Source organism: Callithrix jacchus, chromosome 8 (assembly GCF_049354715.1).
Source record: "Callithrix jacchus isolate 240 chromosome 8, calJac240_pri, whole genome shotgun sequence".
Classification (NCBI taxonomy): Eukaryota; Metazoa; Chordata; class Mammalia; order Primates; family Cebidae; genus Callithrix; species Callithrix jacchus.
This window is the reverse complement of record NC_133509.1, coordinates 86,641,514-86,659,520: the sequence shown is the minus strand read 5'-3', so window position 1 is coordinate 86,659,520 and position 18,007 is coordinate 86,641,514. Positions and strand designations below refer to the sequence as shown.

Here is an 18,007-nt window from a genome sequence, read left to right as displayed (position 1 = left end):
CACAGGTATATTGCAATTAGGCCAGTTCATAACCTACAATGGCCTCTAACTGTTCAGGTGAAAGGAAGTGTCTATCACTTTAAATTAAAAGATAGAAATGGAAGTTTAGTGAATAAGGCATGTCAAAAGCCAAGATAGGCTAAAGCTAGGCATTTTGTGCCAAACAGTTAACCAAACTGTGAACGCAAAGAATGGTTCTTGAAAGAAATTGAAAGTGCTACCCAGTGAACACATGAATGATAAGGAAGCAAAACAACTTTATTGTCCGTATGGAGACAGTTATAGTGATCTAGATATAAGGTCAAACCAGCTATAACATTCCCCTAAGCTAAAATCTAAGCCAGATCAATATCCTAACTCTCTTCAATTCTGTGAAGCCTGAGAGAGGTGAGGAAGCTGCAGAAGAAATGGTGGAAGCTAGCAGAGATTAGTTTATGAGGCTTAAAGAAAGAAGCTGTTCCTTTAACATAAAGTGCAAGGTGAAGCAGTTAAGTGCTGATGTGGAAGCTGCAGCAAGCTATCAAGAAGATTTAGCGAAGATCATTGATGATGGTGGCTACACTAAAAATAGATTTTCAGTGTAGACAAAAGAACCTAATACTGGAAGAAGATGTTACCTAAGACTTTCCTAGCTCTTGAGAAGTCAATCCTGACTTCAAAGTTTCAAAGGGCAGGCTGATTCTCTTGTTAGGGGCCAAACCAGCTGGTGACTTTATGTTGAAGCCAATGCTCCTTTAGCATTCCCCAAATCCTAGAGCTCTTAAGAAGTATGCTAAATTTACTCTGCCTGTGCTTGACAAGTGGAGCAACGAAGCCTAGATATCTGTTTTCAGCATGGTTTACTGAATATTTTAAGCCCACTGTTGAGACCTAGTGCTCAGAAAAAAAGATTTGTTTCAAAATATTGCTGCTCAGTGACAAGGAACCTAGTCACCCAAGAGCGCTAATGAAGATATACAAGGAAATGAATGTTGTTTTCATGCCTGTGAACACAATAGCCATTCTGCACTCCATAGAACAAGGAAACATTTTGACTTTCAAGTTTTATGATTTAAGAAATACATTTCCTAAGGCGATAACTGCTATAGATAGTGATTCATCTGATGGATCTGAGTAGATTAAATTTAAAACCTTCTGGAGCTGGGCGTGGTGACTCATGCCTGTAATCCCAGCACTTTGGGAGGCCAAGGCGGGTGGATCACCTGAGGTCGGGAGTTCAAGACTAGCCTGGCCAACATGGAGAAACCCTGTCTCTACTAAAAATACAAAATTATCCGGGTGTGTTGGCACATGGCTGTAATCCCAGATACTGGGGAGGCAGAGGCAGGAGAATCGCTTGAACCTCGGAGGCAGAGGTTGTGGTGAGCCGAGATCATGTCATTGCACTCCAGCCTGGGCAAAAATAGTAAAACTCTGTCTCAAAATAAATAAATAAATAAAATAAAATAAAACCTTATGGAAAGTATTCACCATTTTAGACGCCATTAAGAACATTTGTGATTCGTGGGAAAAGGTCAAAATATCAACATTAACAGGAATTTGGAAGAAGTCGATTCCAGCCCTCACGGATGACTTTAAGGAGCTCAAGACTTCAGTGGAGGAAGGAGCAGCAGATGTGGTGGAAATAGCACCACATCTAGAACTAGAATTAGAACATCTCGGATTCTAGAACTAGAGTTAAAAGGTGAGCCTGAAGATGTGACTGAATTTCTGCAACCTCATGATAAAACTTCAGTGGATGAGGAGTTAGCTCTTATGGATGAACAAAGAAAGTAGTCTCTTCGGATGGACTCTAATCCTGGTGAAAATGCAGTAAATATCATTGAAAACGGATTTAGAATATTCCGTTAACTTAGTTGATAAATCAGCAGCAGGGTTTGAGAGGACTGATTCCAATTTTGAAAGGCATTCTATTGTGCATAAAATGCTATCAAACTACCTCACATGCTTCAGAGAAATCTTTTGTGAAAGGAAGAGTCAATCAATGCGGCAAACTTCATTGTTGTCGTATTTTAAAAAATTGCCACAGCCACTCTAACCTTCAGGAACCCTCACCCTGATTAGTTAGCAGCCCATGGAGATAAGACCCTCCCTCAGCAAAAAGACATAACTCGCTGAAGTCTCTGATGGCTATCAGTAGATTTTAGCAATAAAGTATTTTTTTAATTTTAATAAATTTATGGTCACAAGTTAAAACAATGAAGTATTTTTAAGTTGAGGTATGTATATTGTTTTTTAGACATAATGCTATTGCACACTTAATACACTGCATTATAGTGTAACTATAACTTTTATATGTACTAGGAAACCAAAAAAATTTGTGTAACTTGCTTTTTTGCAGTATTTACTTTATTGAAGTGGTCTGGAACCAAACCCACAGTATCTCCAAGATAGGCTTATACTACAAAGTCATCAGAAAAAAATGAGTGTTAATCTAAATATACTGATGTGGAAAGCTATACAAGATTATTGTTAAGCGATAAAAGCACAATCTCATGCAGTACAAATAAAATGCCACCATTTTTGCAAAAACAAATTCTTTTATAAATAATAAATATTAGCATATACATGGAAAAAATATAGAGAAATATACATGAAGTAGTTGTTAATAGCGGCTATATCTAGAAACTAATATAGGAAACTTTTGTGTTCTATATAATATCTTTCTGTAGTATTTCAATTTTAAATAAGCATATATCATGTTTGAAATAAAGACTACTTAAAAACTTTGAATACACTTACAGCAAATAATAAGAGAAACGCAAATTAAAACCACAACGAGATACGTACATATGCATCATAATGTCTTAAAGTAAAACATAGTGACAACCAAATGCTGGAGAGGATGTGGAGAAACCAGATCATTTATACGTTGCTGGTGGGAATGTAAAACTGCACAGCCACCCTGGAAAACAGCTTGGCAGTTTCTTTAAAAGTTAAACATACACTTAGCATATGACCCAGCAATTCCAGTCCTAGAAAAAGTGAAAGAAAAACTTATCTGCACACAAAAATCTGCACATGAATGTTTGTAGCTGATTTATTCATGAGCACTAGCACATGGGAAACAGGTCAATGTCCTTCAACCAGTGAATGGATAAACAAACTGTGGTACACCTATAAAATGGAATACTGCTCAACACTGAAAAGGAACAAGTATCCAGGCACCATGGCTCACTCCTGTAGTCCCAACATCTGAGGAGTCTGCAGTGGGAGAATAGCTTGAGCTCAGGAGTTCAAGACCAGCCTGGGCAACATAGGGAGGCCCAGTCTCTACAAAAATATACAAAAATTAGCTGGGTATGGTAGCACATGCCTATGGTCCCAGCTATACGGGAAGCTGAGGCAGGAGGATTGCTTGAGCTGATGATCACTCCATTGCCCTCCAGCATGGGTGACAGAGTGAGGAAGAAAAAAAGGAATTCAAAAAACAATTTGATTCTATTTATTTGACAGTCTGAAAAATGCACCACCCTAGGGCTGGGAAACACATGGATTAGTGGTAGTCAGGGATTAGGGTGGAATGAGGAAAGTGGAAGCAGTAGCAAATGTTTTAGGGCCACAGAGCCATTCTGTATCTTGATTGTGGGGATGGTTATGCATCTCTAAGTATTTGTAAAGACTCAGAGAATCATACACCAAAAAATTTGAATTTTTCTATATATAAATCTAAAAACAACTTTAAAAAGCATGCAGTTGGAAGAACAATTTAATTAATGTTTTACTTTTAAAAAAGTCGCCACAAGTCTCGATTCATCCTGTAAATTTTCTGGATACCATTAGGGGAAACTGCTTTTAAATTGACAGGGATAGTTGTCATCAGTAAATTAACTCTGATATTCTTGCTATTTGAGTTAAGATTGGGAGTTCAGAACCATAGCTTGGAAGCTCTCTATGTGGATGCAAACTGTGTGGAGTGGAGGTCAGGCTCCGTTCCTCATCACGCACGACGGTGGTTGTGGAGCTTGTCCATCAAGTCTTGAACACCAGAGATCTCCTCCTTCACGTGGGAGGGCTACCTTTCCCTACCCAAAAGGTGTATTGATTATGTTTCTCTTAAATTCTTCAAACTCCTCTTTCTTCTACCAAATCTATGAACTAAAAAGGCACTTGAGGGGCAGAACCAGGGTCTCTCTCCTCTTACATTCTTGGGGACCCTAACTGCTTAGGCTCCACAAGGTAAACTGCAGGCCTCAGACAGCAGGAGAATCACCTCTAGCAGTTAGCATCAGATTTGGCAAAGTAGCAGCACTGTTCCCAATTATATTTTTTCTTTAAGTTTGTGTGTCAGATGGAGGAGCAGTAAAAACAAAACAAAACAAAAACAAGAGGAGGAGAAAGAGAAGAAACCACACACACAAATAACAACACAACAGAATCTCCCGGGCCCAAGGCTGGGAAGCTAAGCTGAGATTTGTCAAGTTCATTTTCCAGCTGAGCCTAAAAAAGAGACCGACTGTATTTATATGGCTTATTAATGATTCAGGTCTGACAAATTTGGGTTTGTAAATAGGAGAGGCTGAATCAGACTGTCCTGTGTAAATAAGTCTTTAAAATTGCACTGTAAGTAATGGCGGTGGTCCACCAGATGTTTTTAATGAAGTGACCACTTCACATAACAGCACCCTGGGGGTCTAAGCTGATGGGAAGGCCCTCCCCCAAGCTCCTTTTTACTGTCTTATTCCCCTTCTTGTAATAAACCACCTTTCCCCTCCTGCCAGAAAAGAACAGTGAGAAGCTGGCTTTCTGCTTTTTTAATCTACCTGCTATTCTGTTTACTGTGGCCTCCAGATGCTTCAAGTAGGAGCTAAAACAAGGTCTTTTTAATCCCAGCTATCAAGTTAATGCCCCCACATCTAAGTCAACTGAACAAGGGTCTAGTAAGCCCTTTCTATATACTTTACGTTTGAAGAGACAATAGCCAGACAGCTCAGAAAGAGTGCATTGCGAGTGTTTGGCACTGATCTGGCAGTAGCTGTTCTCTCCTCTCTGGTTCATTCGTGGCTTGAAGTGCAACAGAAAGAGCTGGAACTCGGGCTCACTGGCCACTGGCCTATGGCACCAGGGACCTGGTTTTCTTCCTATTGGTGCTAGGATGCTTGAACGAGTGACTTAATCTTACTGAGTCAGAGTTTTGTCACACAAAGATGTGGAGGTTAGATTATAGGATTTCTCAGGCTCCTTCTGGAAGGGAGAAAATGTAAGAAACCCAATTAGACCAAATCCATAATGAAGCCCAAAGATACCTAGTGCTCAGGATTCTTTCTGAGTCAACTGATAAATGTACCTGTTTATTCAATATACAGAACAAAAATTATAGAAATGGTAAGGAGGGACAAACAACACTTTTTTTTTTTTTTGAGACAGGGTCTCACTCTGTGGCCCAGGCTGGAGTGCAGTGGCACAATTAAAGCTCATTGTAGCCTCAAACTCCTGGGCTCAAGCGATCCTCCTGCTTCCACCTCCCAAGTAGCTGGGACTACAGGCTTGCACCACCATGTTCAGCTAATTTTTAGCAAATGACACTTTTAAAGGACAATTTAGAATGGTGGAGATGTTCCTAAGTTCTAGAGCATATGGGATAACGATGTAAATATGCAGGTTTTGAGTCGGACTACTCAGGTTCAAATCAGCCTCACTACTTAGAGCTGTGTAACCCAGCCCAGTTTCTTTCTCTGAGCCTCAGCTCAAAAATGCAAAATGGGATAATACTATTCTCCCTAAGGGGTTACTAGGAGGATTAAATGAAATAACGGATGCAGGCCTGGGTCATGAAACATTATAAATGTTATGTTACTACCGCCACCACTGCTGCTGCTGCTGCTTACAGCGCACAGTGAACGGTCACTCCGGAAGTGCTTACAGCACGGATGGTGCTGCAGAGAAGAGACAGCTGTGGTGGAGAGACCACGGCACCTAATTTCACATCTGAAGTTCACGGTTTTAGTTAAAGATAACGGAGAAGTAAAGAATGTGTCCACAAACCAAATTCCACCATGAAAATTATATAAGGTACTGCCACTTAATGACTGGGCATGTCACCCTCCCTTTCCACAAAGATATTAATGCCCGTCTCTTAAGGGTGTTGGAATGAGTTACATGAGATAATGGCTGTGAGGCCTGCATGGTAAACCACAAACTCCTCTACAAATGTAAAGATTGTTAAAATCTAGTAAGATTATGAACCAAAACCTATAACAGCAGCCTTTCTAAAATGAGACAGCTGTTTGTCTGACAGGCTGAAATACTTTGCATTTTTTTAATGACTCCGGGTTATCTTCATGGACATCGAATACTAACAAATACAACCGCTTTATTCATTGTGCTCTGCTGTTTTAACTTGCTTTCATGTACATGACCTCCTTTTAGTCCCATGACCTGAAAGGTACAGAGGGGATTTGTCCCCATTCTGACCCTCTCCCAGTTCCCTGGCCTGCCATGGGATGGCCTCTGCTCCCATTTTTCTTTCCATGTAGAGACTATTGGAAACAGACATAAGAATAATATCAAACACTTATCTTGAATTCTAGGTCAAGGGGCGCCTTTGAGCAAGGAAGGAGCATATTCAGGAATTTTAGAAGGCTTAATGAGCAGCAGCTGACCTGAGAGAGACTGGAGTGTGTGGATTGAAGCAGGGGTGGATTCGAACGCAATGGACCAGTAGTGTCATATTATGAGAGGAAAGGTGGTGAGACCTGTGCCTCTATTTTGGAAGTAAGAGTGAGAAGGAGGCAAGACACTTTGCAGGAAGTAAATCTGTGAACTTCATTTCTTACAGAAATGTTTATTGAACATTTACTGGGAATCAGGTATCGTGCTAGGGGCTGGAAATATTTTGGGGGTGTAAAATAGACAAAATCTTGATCTCTGTGAATTTATGATCTGTGGATGTCAAGTAACTGGATGTCAATGAGAGGGAAAGTGGGAAGTCCAATGGCGAATTCCAGCTTGGCTGTCAGGGGAAATAGTGGTGCATTGGCTGCACTGGAAGGTGGGAGGAAGACTGGGTTTGTGGGAATGCTGACACGCTCAGTGTTTAGCACAATAAAGTCGAAGAACTAATATCAAAATACTTTTGTACCACAAAATGAGCACTGGATTAAACTCAGGTTTTATGGCTGGCACCAAGTGACCTACATGGCATTATACAGTGACTCAAAGTCTAATTAAAGCGGCACCCAGTTTGACTTCAAATCTGCTTAGTCCTGGTCCCATATTTTAGGAGGCATTTTTCTTGCAAACCTTATATGAGAAAATTTATTAAAATAGTAGTAGACAGTGTCTTTGAGTATAGTTTTACAAACATGTACTGAAATGAATATCAAGTTGATTTTTCTCATAAAGACCTTCTGTAAGAGCTGAAAGCACTACTCAGGAGGCTGAGATAGGAGGTTTACTTGACCCCAGAGTTCAGAACAGCCTGGACAATGTAGGGAGGCCCCATCTCCTGAAAGAAAAAGTTGAAAGTATAAAATTAAATCCTAATGCAGTCAAGGAATATTTTGGAGTGGTAAAATAATACAATCCAAGTACATTATTTTCTGATAATTTAGAAGGAATATAGAGAAACGATATTAGGCTGTGTCTCAATTATCAGGTATGTCCAGGAAACCATTGTTAAGGGCTGGGTTGTGGTTAATTCCTGACCAAATTCTCTGCCCGTTGCCTGACACAGCAATATTTAGTGTGGTTTACAGGACACATCACAGGCCACTGATGTACATTAACAGAGTTGACACATTATTGGGAAAACTTAGAAGCCTTGCTTTTTTCTTCTACTTCCCTAGAAGTAGGGTCAAGCCATGGATCATTCTACTTCCTCACAGATCTGGGCCATGGAGATGGTGAGATCATATGTTTCCCCTTACAAAAGTATTGAATCTATGCTGACTCTTAAGGAACTTGTTTAAATCTCACTGCTTTGCCACATAAACTATAAAGATGATTTTATCTTGAAAAAAAATATTCAAAGTAGGTTCAACCAATCAGTACCAAAGAAAACCCCATTTATAAGGTGTTTAGAGAGAGTAGTTCTCAGCCTTGGATACACTTTGAATCACCCAAAGAATTTTAAAATCTACTGATGCCTGAGTCTCACCCCTAGAATTCGGATTTAATTGTTCTGGGGTATTGTCTAGGCTTTGAGAGTTTAAAATCTTCCCCAGGTGATTCTGATCTCCATCTATGGTTGAGAACCATAGCTGTTTCTGAGGTCTGCTCAGGCTTCTTGGTAGTAAAACCATGGCATCAGCGCAGACGAGGGGCTCCTTTTCCACTTTACTTTTGTAGTGGATATGCACCTATGCAACTCCTGGAGTATTTTTATCTGTCAATCTTTGGGTCTGATATGAACATTCTACTTTTTAGGGGTCTACATATGTGAATAGAATCAAAGACTGGGGTGATTTTGTAGTCTTCACATTTCTCTTCATTTATTTATTGTAATTTCTGATGTTCATACTTGGAGGATTTCTGATTCATTTTGGAGATCACAGTCATTCTGAATGGCTAATGAACCAGGTTTCTGTCACCAGATTAATGAAGTGTAACTATGTTTATATGTGAATGACCCCTTGGGGCCATTCATATCCAACTTTAGTTAGTACTAGTTGTTATAGCCTGAGCAAGTCACTTAAATTCTTAGAATCTCATTTTCCTTATCTTGTAGGTTGTTGTAAGGATTGCAAATAATATAGTGTCTACTGCATAATAAATACTCAATAAATTATAGCTATTATTATGTCCAAATCTAGATTGCAAGCTCCTTAAGGGCACGAGGTCATGTTTCCTCAACAAATTTTAGATATTTATAATTTTCTAGGCATTTATGAAATGGTATTTGATACAGATAATACAATTCCAGCTTTATAAATGATAGAGAATACTAGACAGAATTCTTTCATCAGATTGGAAGAATTAGAGGTATAGTCTAGGACCATGTTACTGGTCTATCAGAACATCAGCTCTATCGTTTTAAGTGGTTAAGAGCCTGGGTTCTAAAATCAAACCTTTTGGGTTTGTTTGGGCTGACCTCCTGGGTTTGAATTCTGCCTTCCATTCTCACTGTCTGGGTTCTTGATCAAGTTGCTTAATCCCCCTCAGCTTAGTTTCCTTATCTGCAAACTGGGCATGTTCCTTGGACGAATGAAATATTGCACATATTGCACACATGGTCCTTAACCAGGGCATACTACATTATAAAAGTTCAATTAAGGCTTGCTATTATTATTACTATTATTGGCTTTATTCACTTTGTTCTGACTCATGCATCAACTTCCAGAGGAGGTGACAGTGGCTAGCAGGTCACAGGCAACAAAAATGAGATGACTCGATTTCATAAGAAACAAAGCATACCTAAGAAAGAAGCACAGAAGAAGCCAAGGACAACAGCCTCTGGAAACTCAGCTGTGGCCACTACCCAGTGGAGACAGCACGTGCTGGCATCATTCTTGGGCAGTCACCCAACTCATTAGAAGTTGACCAGACCTTATTTATTCAACATTGTGTAAGGTAGCTATTGGAATCTTGAAAGAAGTGTAAAATAGAACCTTTGAGGTACTACAGTCTGGGTGGGAAGAGAAGTCTTTGTGAATAAGATGGATATTCATGTCATATCCATGCTAAGTTGTGTGGTTCAGCCTGTTCTTTCTGTAGAAGTTACAAGAGGGGAGAGAGCAATAGTGGCCTTTCTGCACTATTCTTTCTGGAGGAAAATAATGCCACTAGCAACAACATTTTCAAACATAATTAGTAGGGAAGGTATCTCTCTACTAATATAAAAGCCAAACCATTTAATACGCATTTTTCAGCAGCAATCCAAAATATAACAAATATGTAAAGAATCAGGGAGTGGATTATTCAGAAAAAAATTACAGGAGCTATGAAAGATTTCTTTAGAGGACGTTTTTCCTAATTCAAATCACCAAGGGTTTACTGACAGCCCTTCTGTAACAGATAGGCACGGTGCTAGACCCATGAGATGGAGAATAAGGAAGATACAGTCCTGTTCTCAAGGGTTGGCTCACATTCCAGTGACAATGTGGGACTATCAAGCCTCAGTACATTTCTAAGGCCCTTCTCTTTTCCTATGCTCATAGTAAAAACAGTCTGAAATAGAGAACCTGAGTGGATAAGACAGCATAGGGAAAAAAGAAGTAAATAATGTATCATTCCATGAAAACTATCCTTGAAGACCTTTAGCCAGTGGAAGGGACAGACATAGATAGACCATTTCAGCCACATAAGTGAGAAGCTGGGCCAGGGGGTGACCCGGGTGTTGCTCATGCACTCGGGGAGATATTCTCTGTGGAAGCTGCAGCTGAGAGAGGCTGCCAATGTGATGTGACATCTGAACTGAGTACTAAAGGGAATGAGAGATCATCAGAAGATGGGATGAGCATTCCAGGCAAGGAACAGCCCAAGCAGAGGCCCACCAGGGTCCAGACGCTTGTGTGGTTCGTGACCTAGAAGTAGCTCATTATTGCTAAGACGTAAAGCAGGAAAAGGCAGGAGGTGAGACAGAAGCCAAGCTACAAAGTGTTGAGAAACCTTAAGTTTACCCTGCCCCCATGCCTCCTTTGCGGAGAATACCTTTTAGTTTGCAATTAATGGTAGGCAGGTAACAGCTGCCTACTTGGTATATTTCTGAGTTATGAGTAAATACAGAACACCTGTTTATTAATAAGAATCACCTGTTTAAGAGAGACTAAATACTTGGATGAGAATCTGCTCAGGGCCTTCAGCCTGACATGCTGTCAACGCCTGAGGCTCTCAGCTCCATAGGCTGCTGGCCCCCAGATAGATCCACTCTGTTGTTCTATCTGGGTGTCTGCCTCTCATTACCTTTGGCACCACCTGGGTAGGGGGTCTCCTGACGGAGCTGGTACTCAGTAATAAAGGGCTTTCCCTGCTGGATAGCTTTAGCTTTCCCCAAAGGTGAGGGAGATCCATGAAAAGAACGTGTGGTGGTCAGATTGTTTTTAGACAAATGTAGAGAAAGAATTGAGGGAAAAACTCGATCGTGAGGAGCGGGTGCTGCTGCATACAACAGTGGACTCGGCACGTAGGAGTCTGTCTGCTCACATGCCGAAGAGTCTGGTGACAGCAGGTATTGCTGACTGGTTCAGATACTCAGCTCCCCTCTGTGTTTTTGCTTGGTCATGCTTTTATCCTCATTGTTGTACCTCACAGTCAAGATGGCCGGCCACGCTCAAAACATCACCTCTGTGTTTAAGGTAGCAAGAATGGGGAAAGACAACCATTCCCCTTTAATCACCAACACAAAATCTTTCCAGAAATCCCCAGACTTTCATGAGATCTCTGGAAGCTAGATCAGAAGTACTCCAAATGGTCACCTCTGGCTGCAAGAGAGGCTGAGAAAGTAATAATCTTACTTCTATAGTAGATGGGGGCCAGGAAGTAGGAGATTGGAAGTAAGGGTTGAAGAAGAGAACCTATGATTTTTGCCATAAAAGCTAGCAGGTGAGAGTTGGTGAGGGCGTGAGACAGGCCATAGGTAATGGAGAAAGAGTGAATGTTGTTGCCATGGACTGCAATGGAAAACTCAGAAATCCTGAGTATTGGATCTAGTTATGCTAGATGAAGGCTTAGATATTGTCTCAGGGAGATGTTCAGCAGGGAAATGGACATTAGTTCAAAACCTAAGTGAAGGCTCAGGCCTGGGGATATATTGGAGAGTCATGAGAATATAGTTGGGATGCTGGGCCATCAGAGGAGTCGAGATACTCTAGGACAGAGGCATGAGAAGAGCAGTAGGCCATTATCATGCCATATATTTAGACATTGGAGGCAGAGCGTGAGAAACTCAAAGGAGGTACTACAGTGAAATGGCCAGAAAAGTCAAGGGAGTAGAGAATGTCTAGAAATGAATGGTCAGTAGGGTCAGAAACAAAAAGGCACAGTAAGATAAAACCTAAAAACTACGTATAGGGTTTGGCAGTATGATTTCACTGTTGGTCTTTGCCTGAGCAGTTCAGTGATGGGGTTGGGAAGATTATTTTTGCAGGGAAGGAGGCAGCAAGAATAAATTCCTTTCCAGTAGAGCTTTTGAAAGTAAGAGAAATAAAACTAAGGCAACAAATAAGTAGGAAGATCTGTTTTTTCTTTGTATGGGTAAGACTGTATTTAGAGGTAGGGAGCAAAGGCCAATAGGGAGGGAAATGTTGGAGATACAGGAGACTGTATCGCTGTAAGGCTGAAAGGCATAATCATGATTGGCTTCCACCAGTCTTGGTGCATCTGCCGGGGCTGAGGGAGCAATCCATCATTCCTGGGCTTATTGCACCCTTTACCTGAACAATATGGGGTTTCTAAAACCAAAAAATAAGAAGGGATGGCTGTTGGGAAAGGAGCCAACAGTGTCTGCCGCAACAAACCTCTCTGTGCTTAAAAATGTCACAGCAGCCCAGGCGCGGTGGCTCACGCCTGTAATCCCAGCACTTTGGGAGACCGAGGTGGGTGGATCACGAGGTCAAGAGACCGAGACCATCCTGGTCAACAAGGTGAAACCCCGTCTCTACTAAAAATACAAAAATTAGCTGGGCATGGTGGTGTGTGCCTGTAGTCCCAGCTACTCAGGAGGCTGAGGCAGGAGAATTGCTTGAACCCAGAAGGCAGAGGTTGCGGTGAGCCGAGATCGTGCCATTGCACTCCAGTAACAACAGCGAAACTCTGTTTCAAAAAAAAAAAAAGTCACAGCAGAATTGCATCTGCAGGGATTCAAACCAAAAGCTTGAACAGAATCTTTTGATATTGCATATTTTAATTTAAATATTCTCTCATATCATGGTTCTCCTTAGGGCTAACCTACTTTTAAGTAAGCCTGAGTCTGCGAAGACATACTAATTTGTTCAAGTCTATTTTTTCTACATGCTAGTCCACACACCCTGGAATTTAATGTATAGTAAAATTATGCAAAGAATCACTGTGGGCAACAAGAACTGGGGCATTTTCTGCCAAGCCTACCTCCAATACAAACATGTACACACAGCCGTTGGTGCTATCCATAGAAGTTGCTCTTAAATACCAACATCCATTTGCCACGCTGTGCAGCAAATGTGTTTCCATTCTCATGATTAAAATAATAGGAAGTCATCATTCTTGAAGTCTTGATATTTATAACAAAAATAGAATCTCAAAAAATATATAACTGTGGAGACTCTTGCTGAGGTCTATTGGCAATGCATCTGGTAGCATCCTTGGCTTCATGAAAGTCCTGCATCTAAATAATCTTACTTCTCAAGCAATGCTCTGATGTACCCTGAGGATCCAATCCAAGATGGCTAAAAACTGCTACAGAAGTCCTCTGTAACCTCCAGCCTGAAAGGGGCCTCTGCCTCTTCAGCCAGTCTGGCAGGTCATGGAAATTCTACTCTTGCAAAGAGAGCTGTGGATACAAGCAAAGCATTTCTTTCAGTATTTACTTTGACTGGTGAAAGAGCCACGACAGAGTTTTTTCTTTTACCCAAGACACAAAGTGACATTTTAAAGGAGAAACCACTCTTGGTGCCATAGCATCTTTTAAAAATGATATTAGAATAAAAGCTCAAAGTCATGTCCTATTAAGCACAGCTGTCCAAACCCTCCTACTTTAGGGAGAATTCAGCCACTTTATGCAGACAGGGAAACAAGACTGTTCATTTTAGCTTCTTCTCTATTGGATCTATATCTTTGTACTGAGATCACATCAGATTCAAAACTAGCGACATCCTCTTATGGTCTGTTTCCCCATCCAGATCATGAGCTCTTTAAGGTCAGGGGCCACATCTTGTATTCCTTTATTTCTCGAAGAGTTGTGTTTGTCATGGTAAACTTTCAGGAATGAAAGAAAGAATGACAAAAACTGGAGAGCAGTGGTAGGTGAGTTGCTAGGCAGCCTGGTAAAGAGGATTACAAGAGTCAGGTCAGATTAGCAGAAAAGGTGGTATAGGGGAAAGAATGTTGCGTTTTGAGCCAGCAGACATGGGTCCTAGTCCCAGGCTGGCTTGCTTGTCTTCACTCATTCAGCAAATATTTATTATACTTCTAATGAGCCAGGGAGGCATTGCCGCAGACACTGAAGGCAAAATCCCTGTCCTCCAGGTATGGTGGTGGTGGTGAGGGAAGCATGTGGAGATCAGGATTATGGGAGACATGTATGAAAGATAGGAGGTATGATCACGGCAACTACAGGGCACATGGAAGCAAAGAGAAAGGGCTTCTAAATCAGACTAGATTCCAGGAAAGCTGCTTTCAAGGAAAGGAAAAGACAGAGGCACAAAATGTAACACGTTTGCTTGAGCCAAAGTGAGGACAGTTGCCCGGATGACTTAGACCCAAGTAACCTGGGATATGAGTTTCACACTGCCTTTATTACAAGCGGGTTTTTAGAGGCAGAAAAGGGGAGCAGGGAGTAAGCTGATACAAAATAATTTGTCAAGAATTCACACTGGTTTACAGCTGTAACATTGCTCACTGATCGTCTACTGTTAAGTTACAGGGTATGTATGGGTTACAGTGTCCAGTGTGACATTATTAGGTTAATTTATAGCTTCCTGTGGCAACAGCAAGCAGTTTCAAAGATGAATACATAGCTCAAAAGGGGGCAGTAGTTATCAGAAAGGGTTACTGATCCAGATCCCAAGAGAGGGTTCAGGGATCTCATGCAAGAAAGAATTTGGGGTGAGTCTACCAAGTAAAGTGAAAGTGAATTTATTAGTAAGTAAAGAAACAAAAGAATGTCTCCTCTATAGTCAGAGCAGTGGCATGGGCTGCTTGACTCATTATACTTATGGTTATTTACTGATTATATGCTAAACAAAAGGTGGATTATTCATGATTATTTATTTATTTTTTTTGCAAAAGGTGTGCAGAGTTCTTTTCTTTTCCCAGATTCCTGGAGGAGGGTTTTGATTCGAGTCTTAAAGATGAGAAGGTGTAGGCTTGAAATTGACCAAGAAATCTAACTGTAGGTAAAAGGACTTACCTGTGAGGATGTTGCATTTGAGAATTAAAGCCTCAGCTTCAGGTGAGACTTCAGGGTGGCTGTGACAGGAGATAAATTTAGAGACATAGACTAGAGTTACTTTCCAAAGGGCCTTGCTGCAATATAATTTAGTGGTTAGGAGAAGAGGTTTAGAGATCAGACAGAACTGGGTTCAAATCTCAGCTCTAGTACTTACCAGCCATGTGATAATAACTGATTTTTTAAAAAATCCCATCTAAGCTTTAGTTTCCTTAACACAGTGACTACCTGTTATCAGTTGTCTATTGCTGTATAATAAATTATCCCAAAATATAATAGCTTAAAGCAACACATGGTTATAATTCTCAGTTTTGGTGGGTCTGGAATCTGCACCTGGCTTAGCTGGGTCCTCTGCTTCAGGGTCTCTCGCAAGGCTGCAATCAAATGTCAGCCAGCCCTGAGGTATCACCTCAAGACCCAACTGGGGAAGGATCTATTTCTAAGTTCACTGACATGGTTGTTGGCAGAATTCAGTTCCTCGCTGACTATTGGCCAGAGGCTGCCCTTCTCAGTTCCTTGCTGTGTGGGCCTCCCTGACATAACAGCTTGCTTCCTCAAAGTCAATGAGAGAGAGAGAGTGTCAGCTAAGAAGAGAGAAGCCACAATCTTATTTAGCCTTCTTCTCATCACTATTGCCACACTGTTTGTTAGAAGTCACAAGGCCAGTCCACACTCCTGGGGCAGGGATTATACAGGGGAATGAACATGAGGAAATGGGGATCACTGGATACCGTCTCAGAGCCTGCCTACCCCAAAGCTAATAGCTTAGTACCACTAAATAAATGTTGAATAAATGTTATGCTGAATTGAGAGATAAAGTAAAACTACAGAGGTCCAGTGAAGGCTTCCAGATCAGAGAGTAACTTCAGGTGATGTTGGGCAAGTCAAGTCATCTAAAGTCTTTGAACCTTCATTTCATCCTCAGTAAAATAAAAATACCTGACCCCAGAAAGAATGAGAAAATATACATGTAAGCATAAATATATTTTTATAACATCAAACATACAACTGTCCACTCTGAGGAGCAAACTGCTTTGGGCCAGTTTTCCATTTGGTGTCTGCTCTGTGAGTCTCACAGTCTGATGCCTTCACGGTTTTTGGTCCAGTGGGCCCATAGGCAGTGTCTTTGGAGAGTCCTTTAAGGCATTTCCAAGGATTTGCTTTTTTGGTTTCTTTCTTTCTTTTTAAATATCTTTGCTTTTAAGGACCCCATAGGGGGCCTGGGAGAGAAAACAGACTATCTGGGAAATCTCAAGCTCTTGATAATAAAAATGGCAATAAAATCTCCTCCGGCTCTTGAGGCTTCGCAGAGGGGATGTTTATGGTGCAAGGGGTTCCCCCTCTCCTGCGCAGCTGGTTTCGAGGTTGTGCGGTTTCCAGTCCTGCTGAGCAGCTCAGGTTACCGCCTCCGTGGCCGCGCTGGGCAGGCAGCTCCGACGGTCGCAGCAATGGGCGAGAAATCAGGGTCTTCCCATCCTGGAGCCTCGCCCATTTCTGCTTCGTGCCCAAACGAGCTGCCTTGTCCTACTCCCTAAACGGAGCGGATCACGCACAGTCGCATTTCATGGTCTTCCCTGCTGAGGTTTTCCCCGGGGCAGGTATTTCCAGAGGATGGCCAAGTCTTCCCCAGCGGCCGGCCTTCTGGAGGGGAACAGAACTTAGGAGCCAGTCCCTCTGGTTTCCTACGAAGGCTTGCTTCTTCTCGGGGCGTCTCTAGGTGGAGCGAAGCAGCCCAGGGGACCGCGATATTGCCCCTTTGCTTCTTGGACCGACGGCTGGGCCTCCAGGGCCAGGGGCGCCTGGGACCCCAGGGCAGGGCGCAAAGCTCATACCGCCACCCCGCAGCCCGCCCGCGCCCTGCCAGCCTGTCGGGGCCACAGCGAGCCGGCCAACAGCCGCACTCGCCGCCGCGGGGTCCCCTTGGCGCTGAGCTCATCTCCGGCACTGCCGAAACCCCAGACCTCGCGGGCCATTTGGTCCCGGGGGTGGGGCTCGTCGGGGCCACGGGGCAGCCCGGATGAGAGGATGACCCGGGAGCTCCCTGGGGACGGAGTGGAAGCAGCAGCTCCGCGCAACCCTGGCCAGGGGCTATTTCCCCGCCAGCCCTGCCGCTCCCGCGGCCGCTGCCTTAGAAAACTTAACGAGATCCATATGTGACCACGGCCGAACTTTCTCAGAGCCAGTGATTGGCTCCAGCCGAGGACCTCAGCGAATTAGCGCGCTGGGCGGGCCTGGAGTCCCGCCCCGCCCAGGAGCCCGCGGGGATCCAGGTTCGAGGCTGGCGCGGCGCGGAGAGTGGGCTGGAGGCCGGGGCGGGACGCGCGGTGCAGCGGAGCAGTGCAGGGCCGAGCGAGCATGCAGGGGGACCGGGTGGCCGGAAGGCCGGTGCTGTCGTTGTTGCAAGTGCTTCTGCTGCTGCTGTTGCTGCTGCTGTCGCGGGCCTCAGCGCTGCACCCAGACGAGCTCTTCCCACACGGGGAGTCGTGGGGGGACCAGCTCTTGCAGGAAGGCGACGACGAAAGCTCAGCCGTGGTGAAGCTGGCGAATCCCCTGCACTTCTACGAAGCCCGATTCAGCAACCTCTACGTAAGTTCAGCACTCTCCTGGTGAGCGACTCGGCACTTTTCCCACAGCTTCTTCCCAGGGCTCAGTCTCTGGGAATCCCTGCCTGCAGAGGGGAGGAAACAGCCCCCTTGCCCGGAGCCCCCCTGAGCCCTTGCGGTGGGACCCGGTCAGAGAGCGATGCCGCTGCGTGCCTTGCTGCTTTGGGGGAGTAAGAATGACCTGGACGGGAGAGCGGGACTTGTTCGCAGCCACATAGGCGCCCCAGGCAGAAAAGGTGGCGTTGCTAGGGCGGCCAGCGGGGCTTGCAGATCGGAGCTCGAGAAGGCTGCGCCGGTCTACAGAGCTGGGGTGTTCCCTCCTCAGACCTGGAGGCTTCCTCTCCGGGTAGAGGGGGCTCCCGGGTTGTGAGGGGAGTGAGAA

General features: G+C 43.4%; 1 protein-coding gene across 2 annotated transcripts in view; it reads left to right on the top strand.

Annotated features, from left to right (window-relative positions):
* The first annotated feature begins 17,312 nt into the window (after positions 1–17,312).
* NID2 (nidogen 2) overlaps positions 17,313–18,007 on the top strand; it is a 62,149-nt gene continuing 61,454 nt past the window's right edge. For both annotated transcript variants that reach the window (XM_035260521.3, XM_009006025.5), the window contains exon 1: positions 17,313–17,608. In XM_035260521.3, coding sequence (XP_035116412.2) covers positions 17,378–17,608 — 231 coding nt within the window. In that variant the 5' untranslated portion in view covers positions 17,313–17,377. The remainder of the gene's footprint in view (positions 17,609–18,007) is intronic.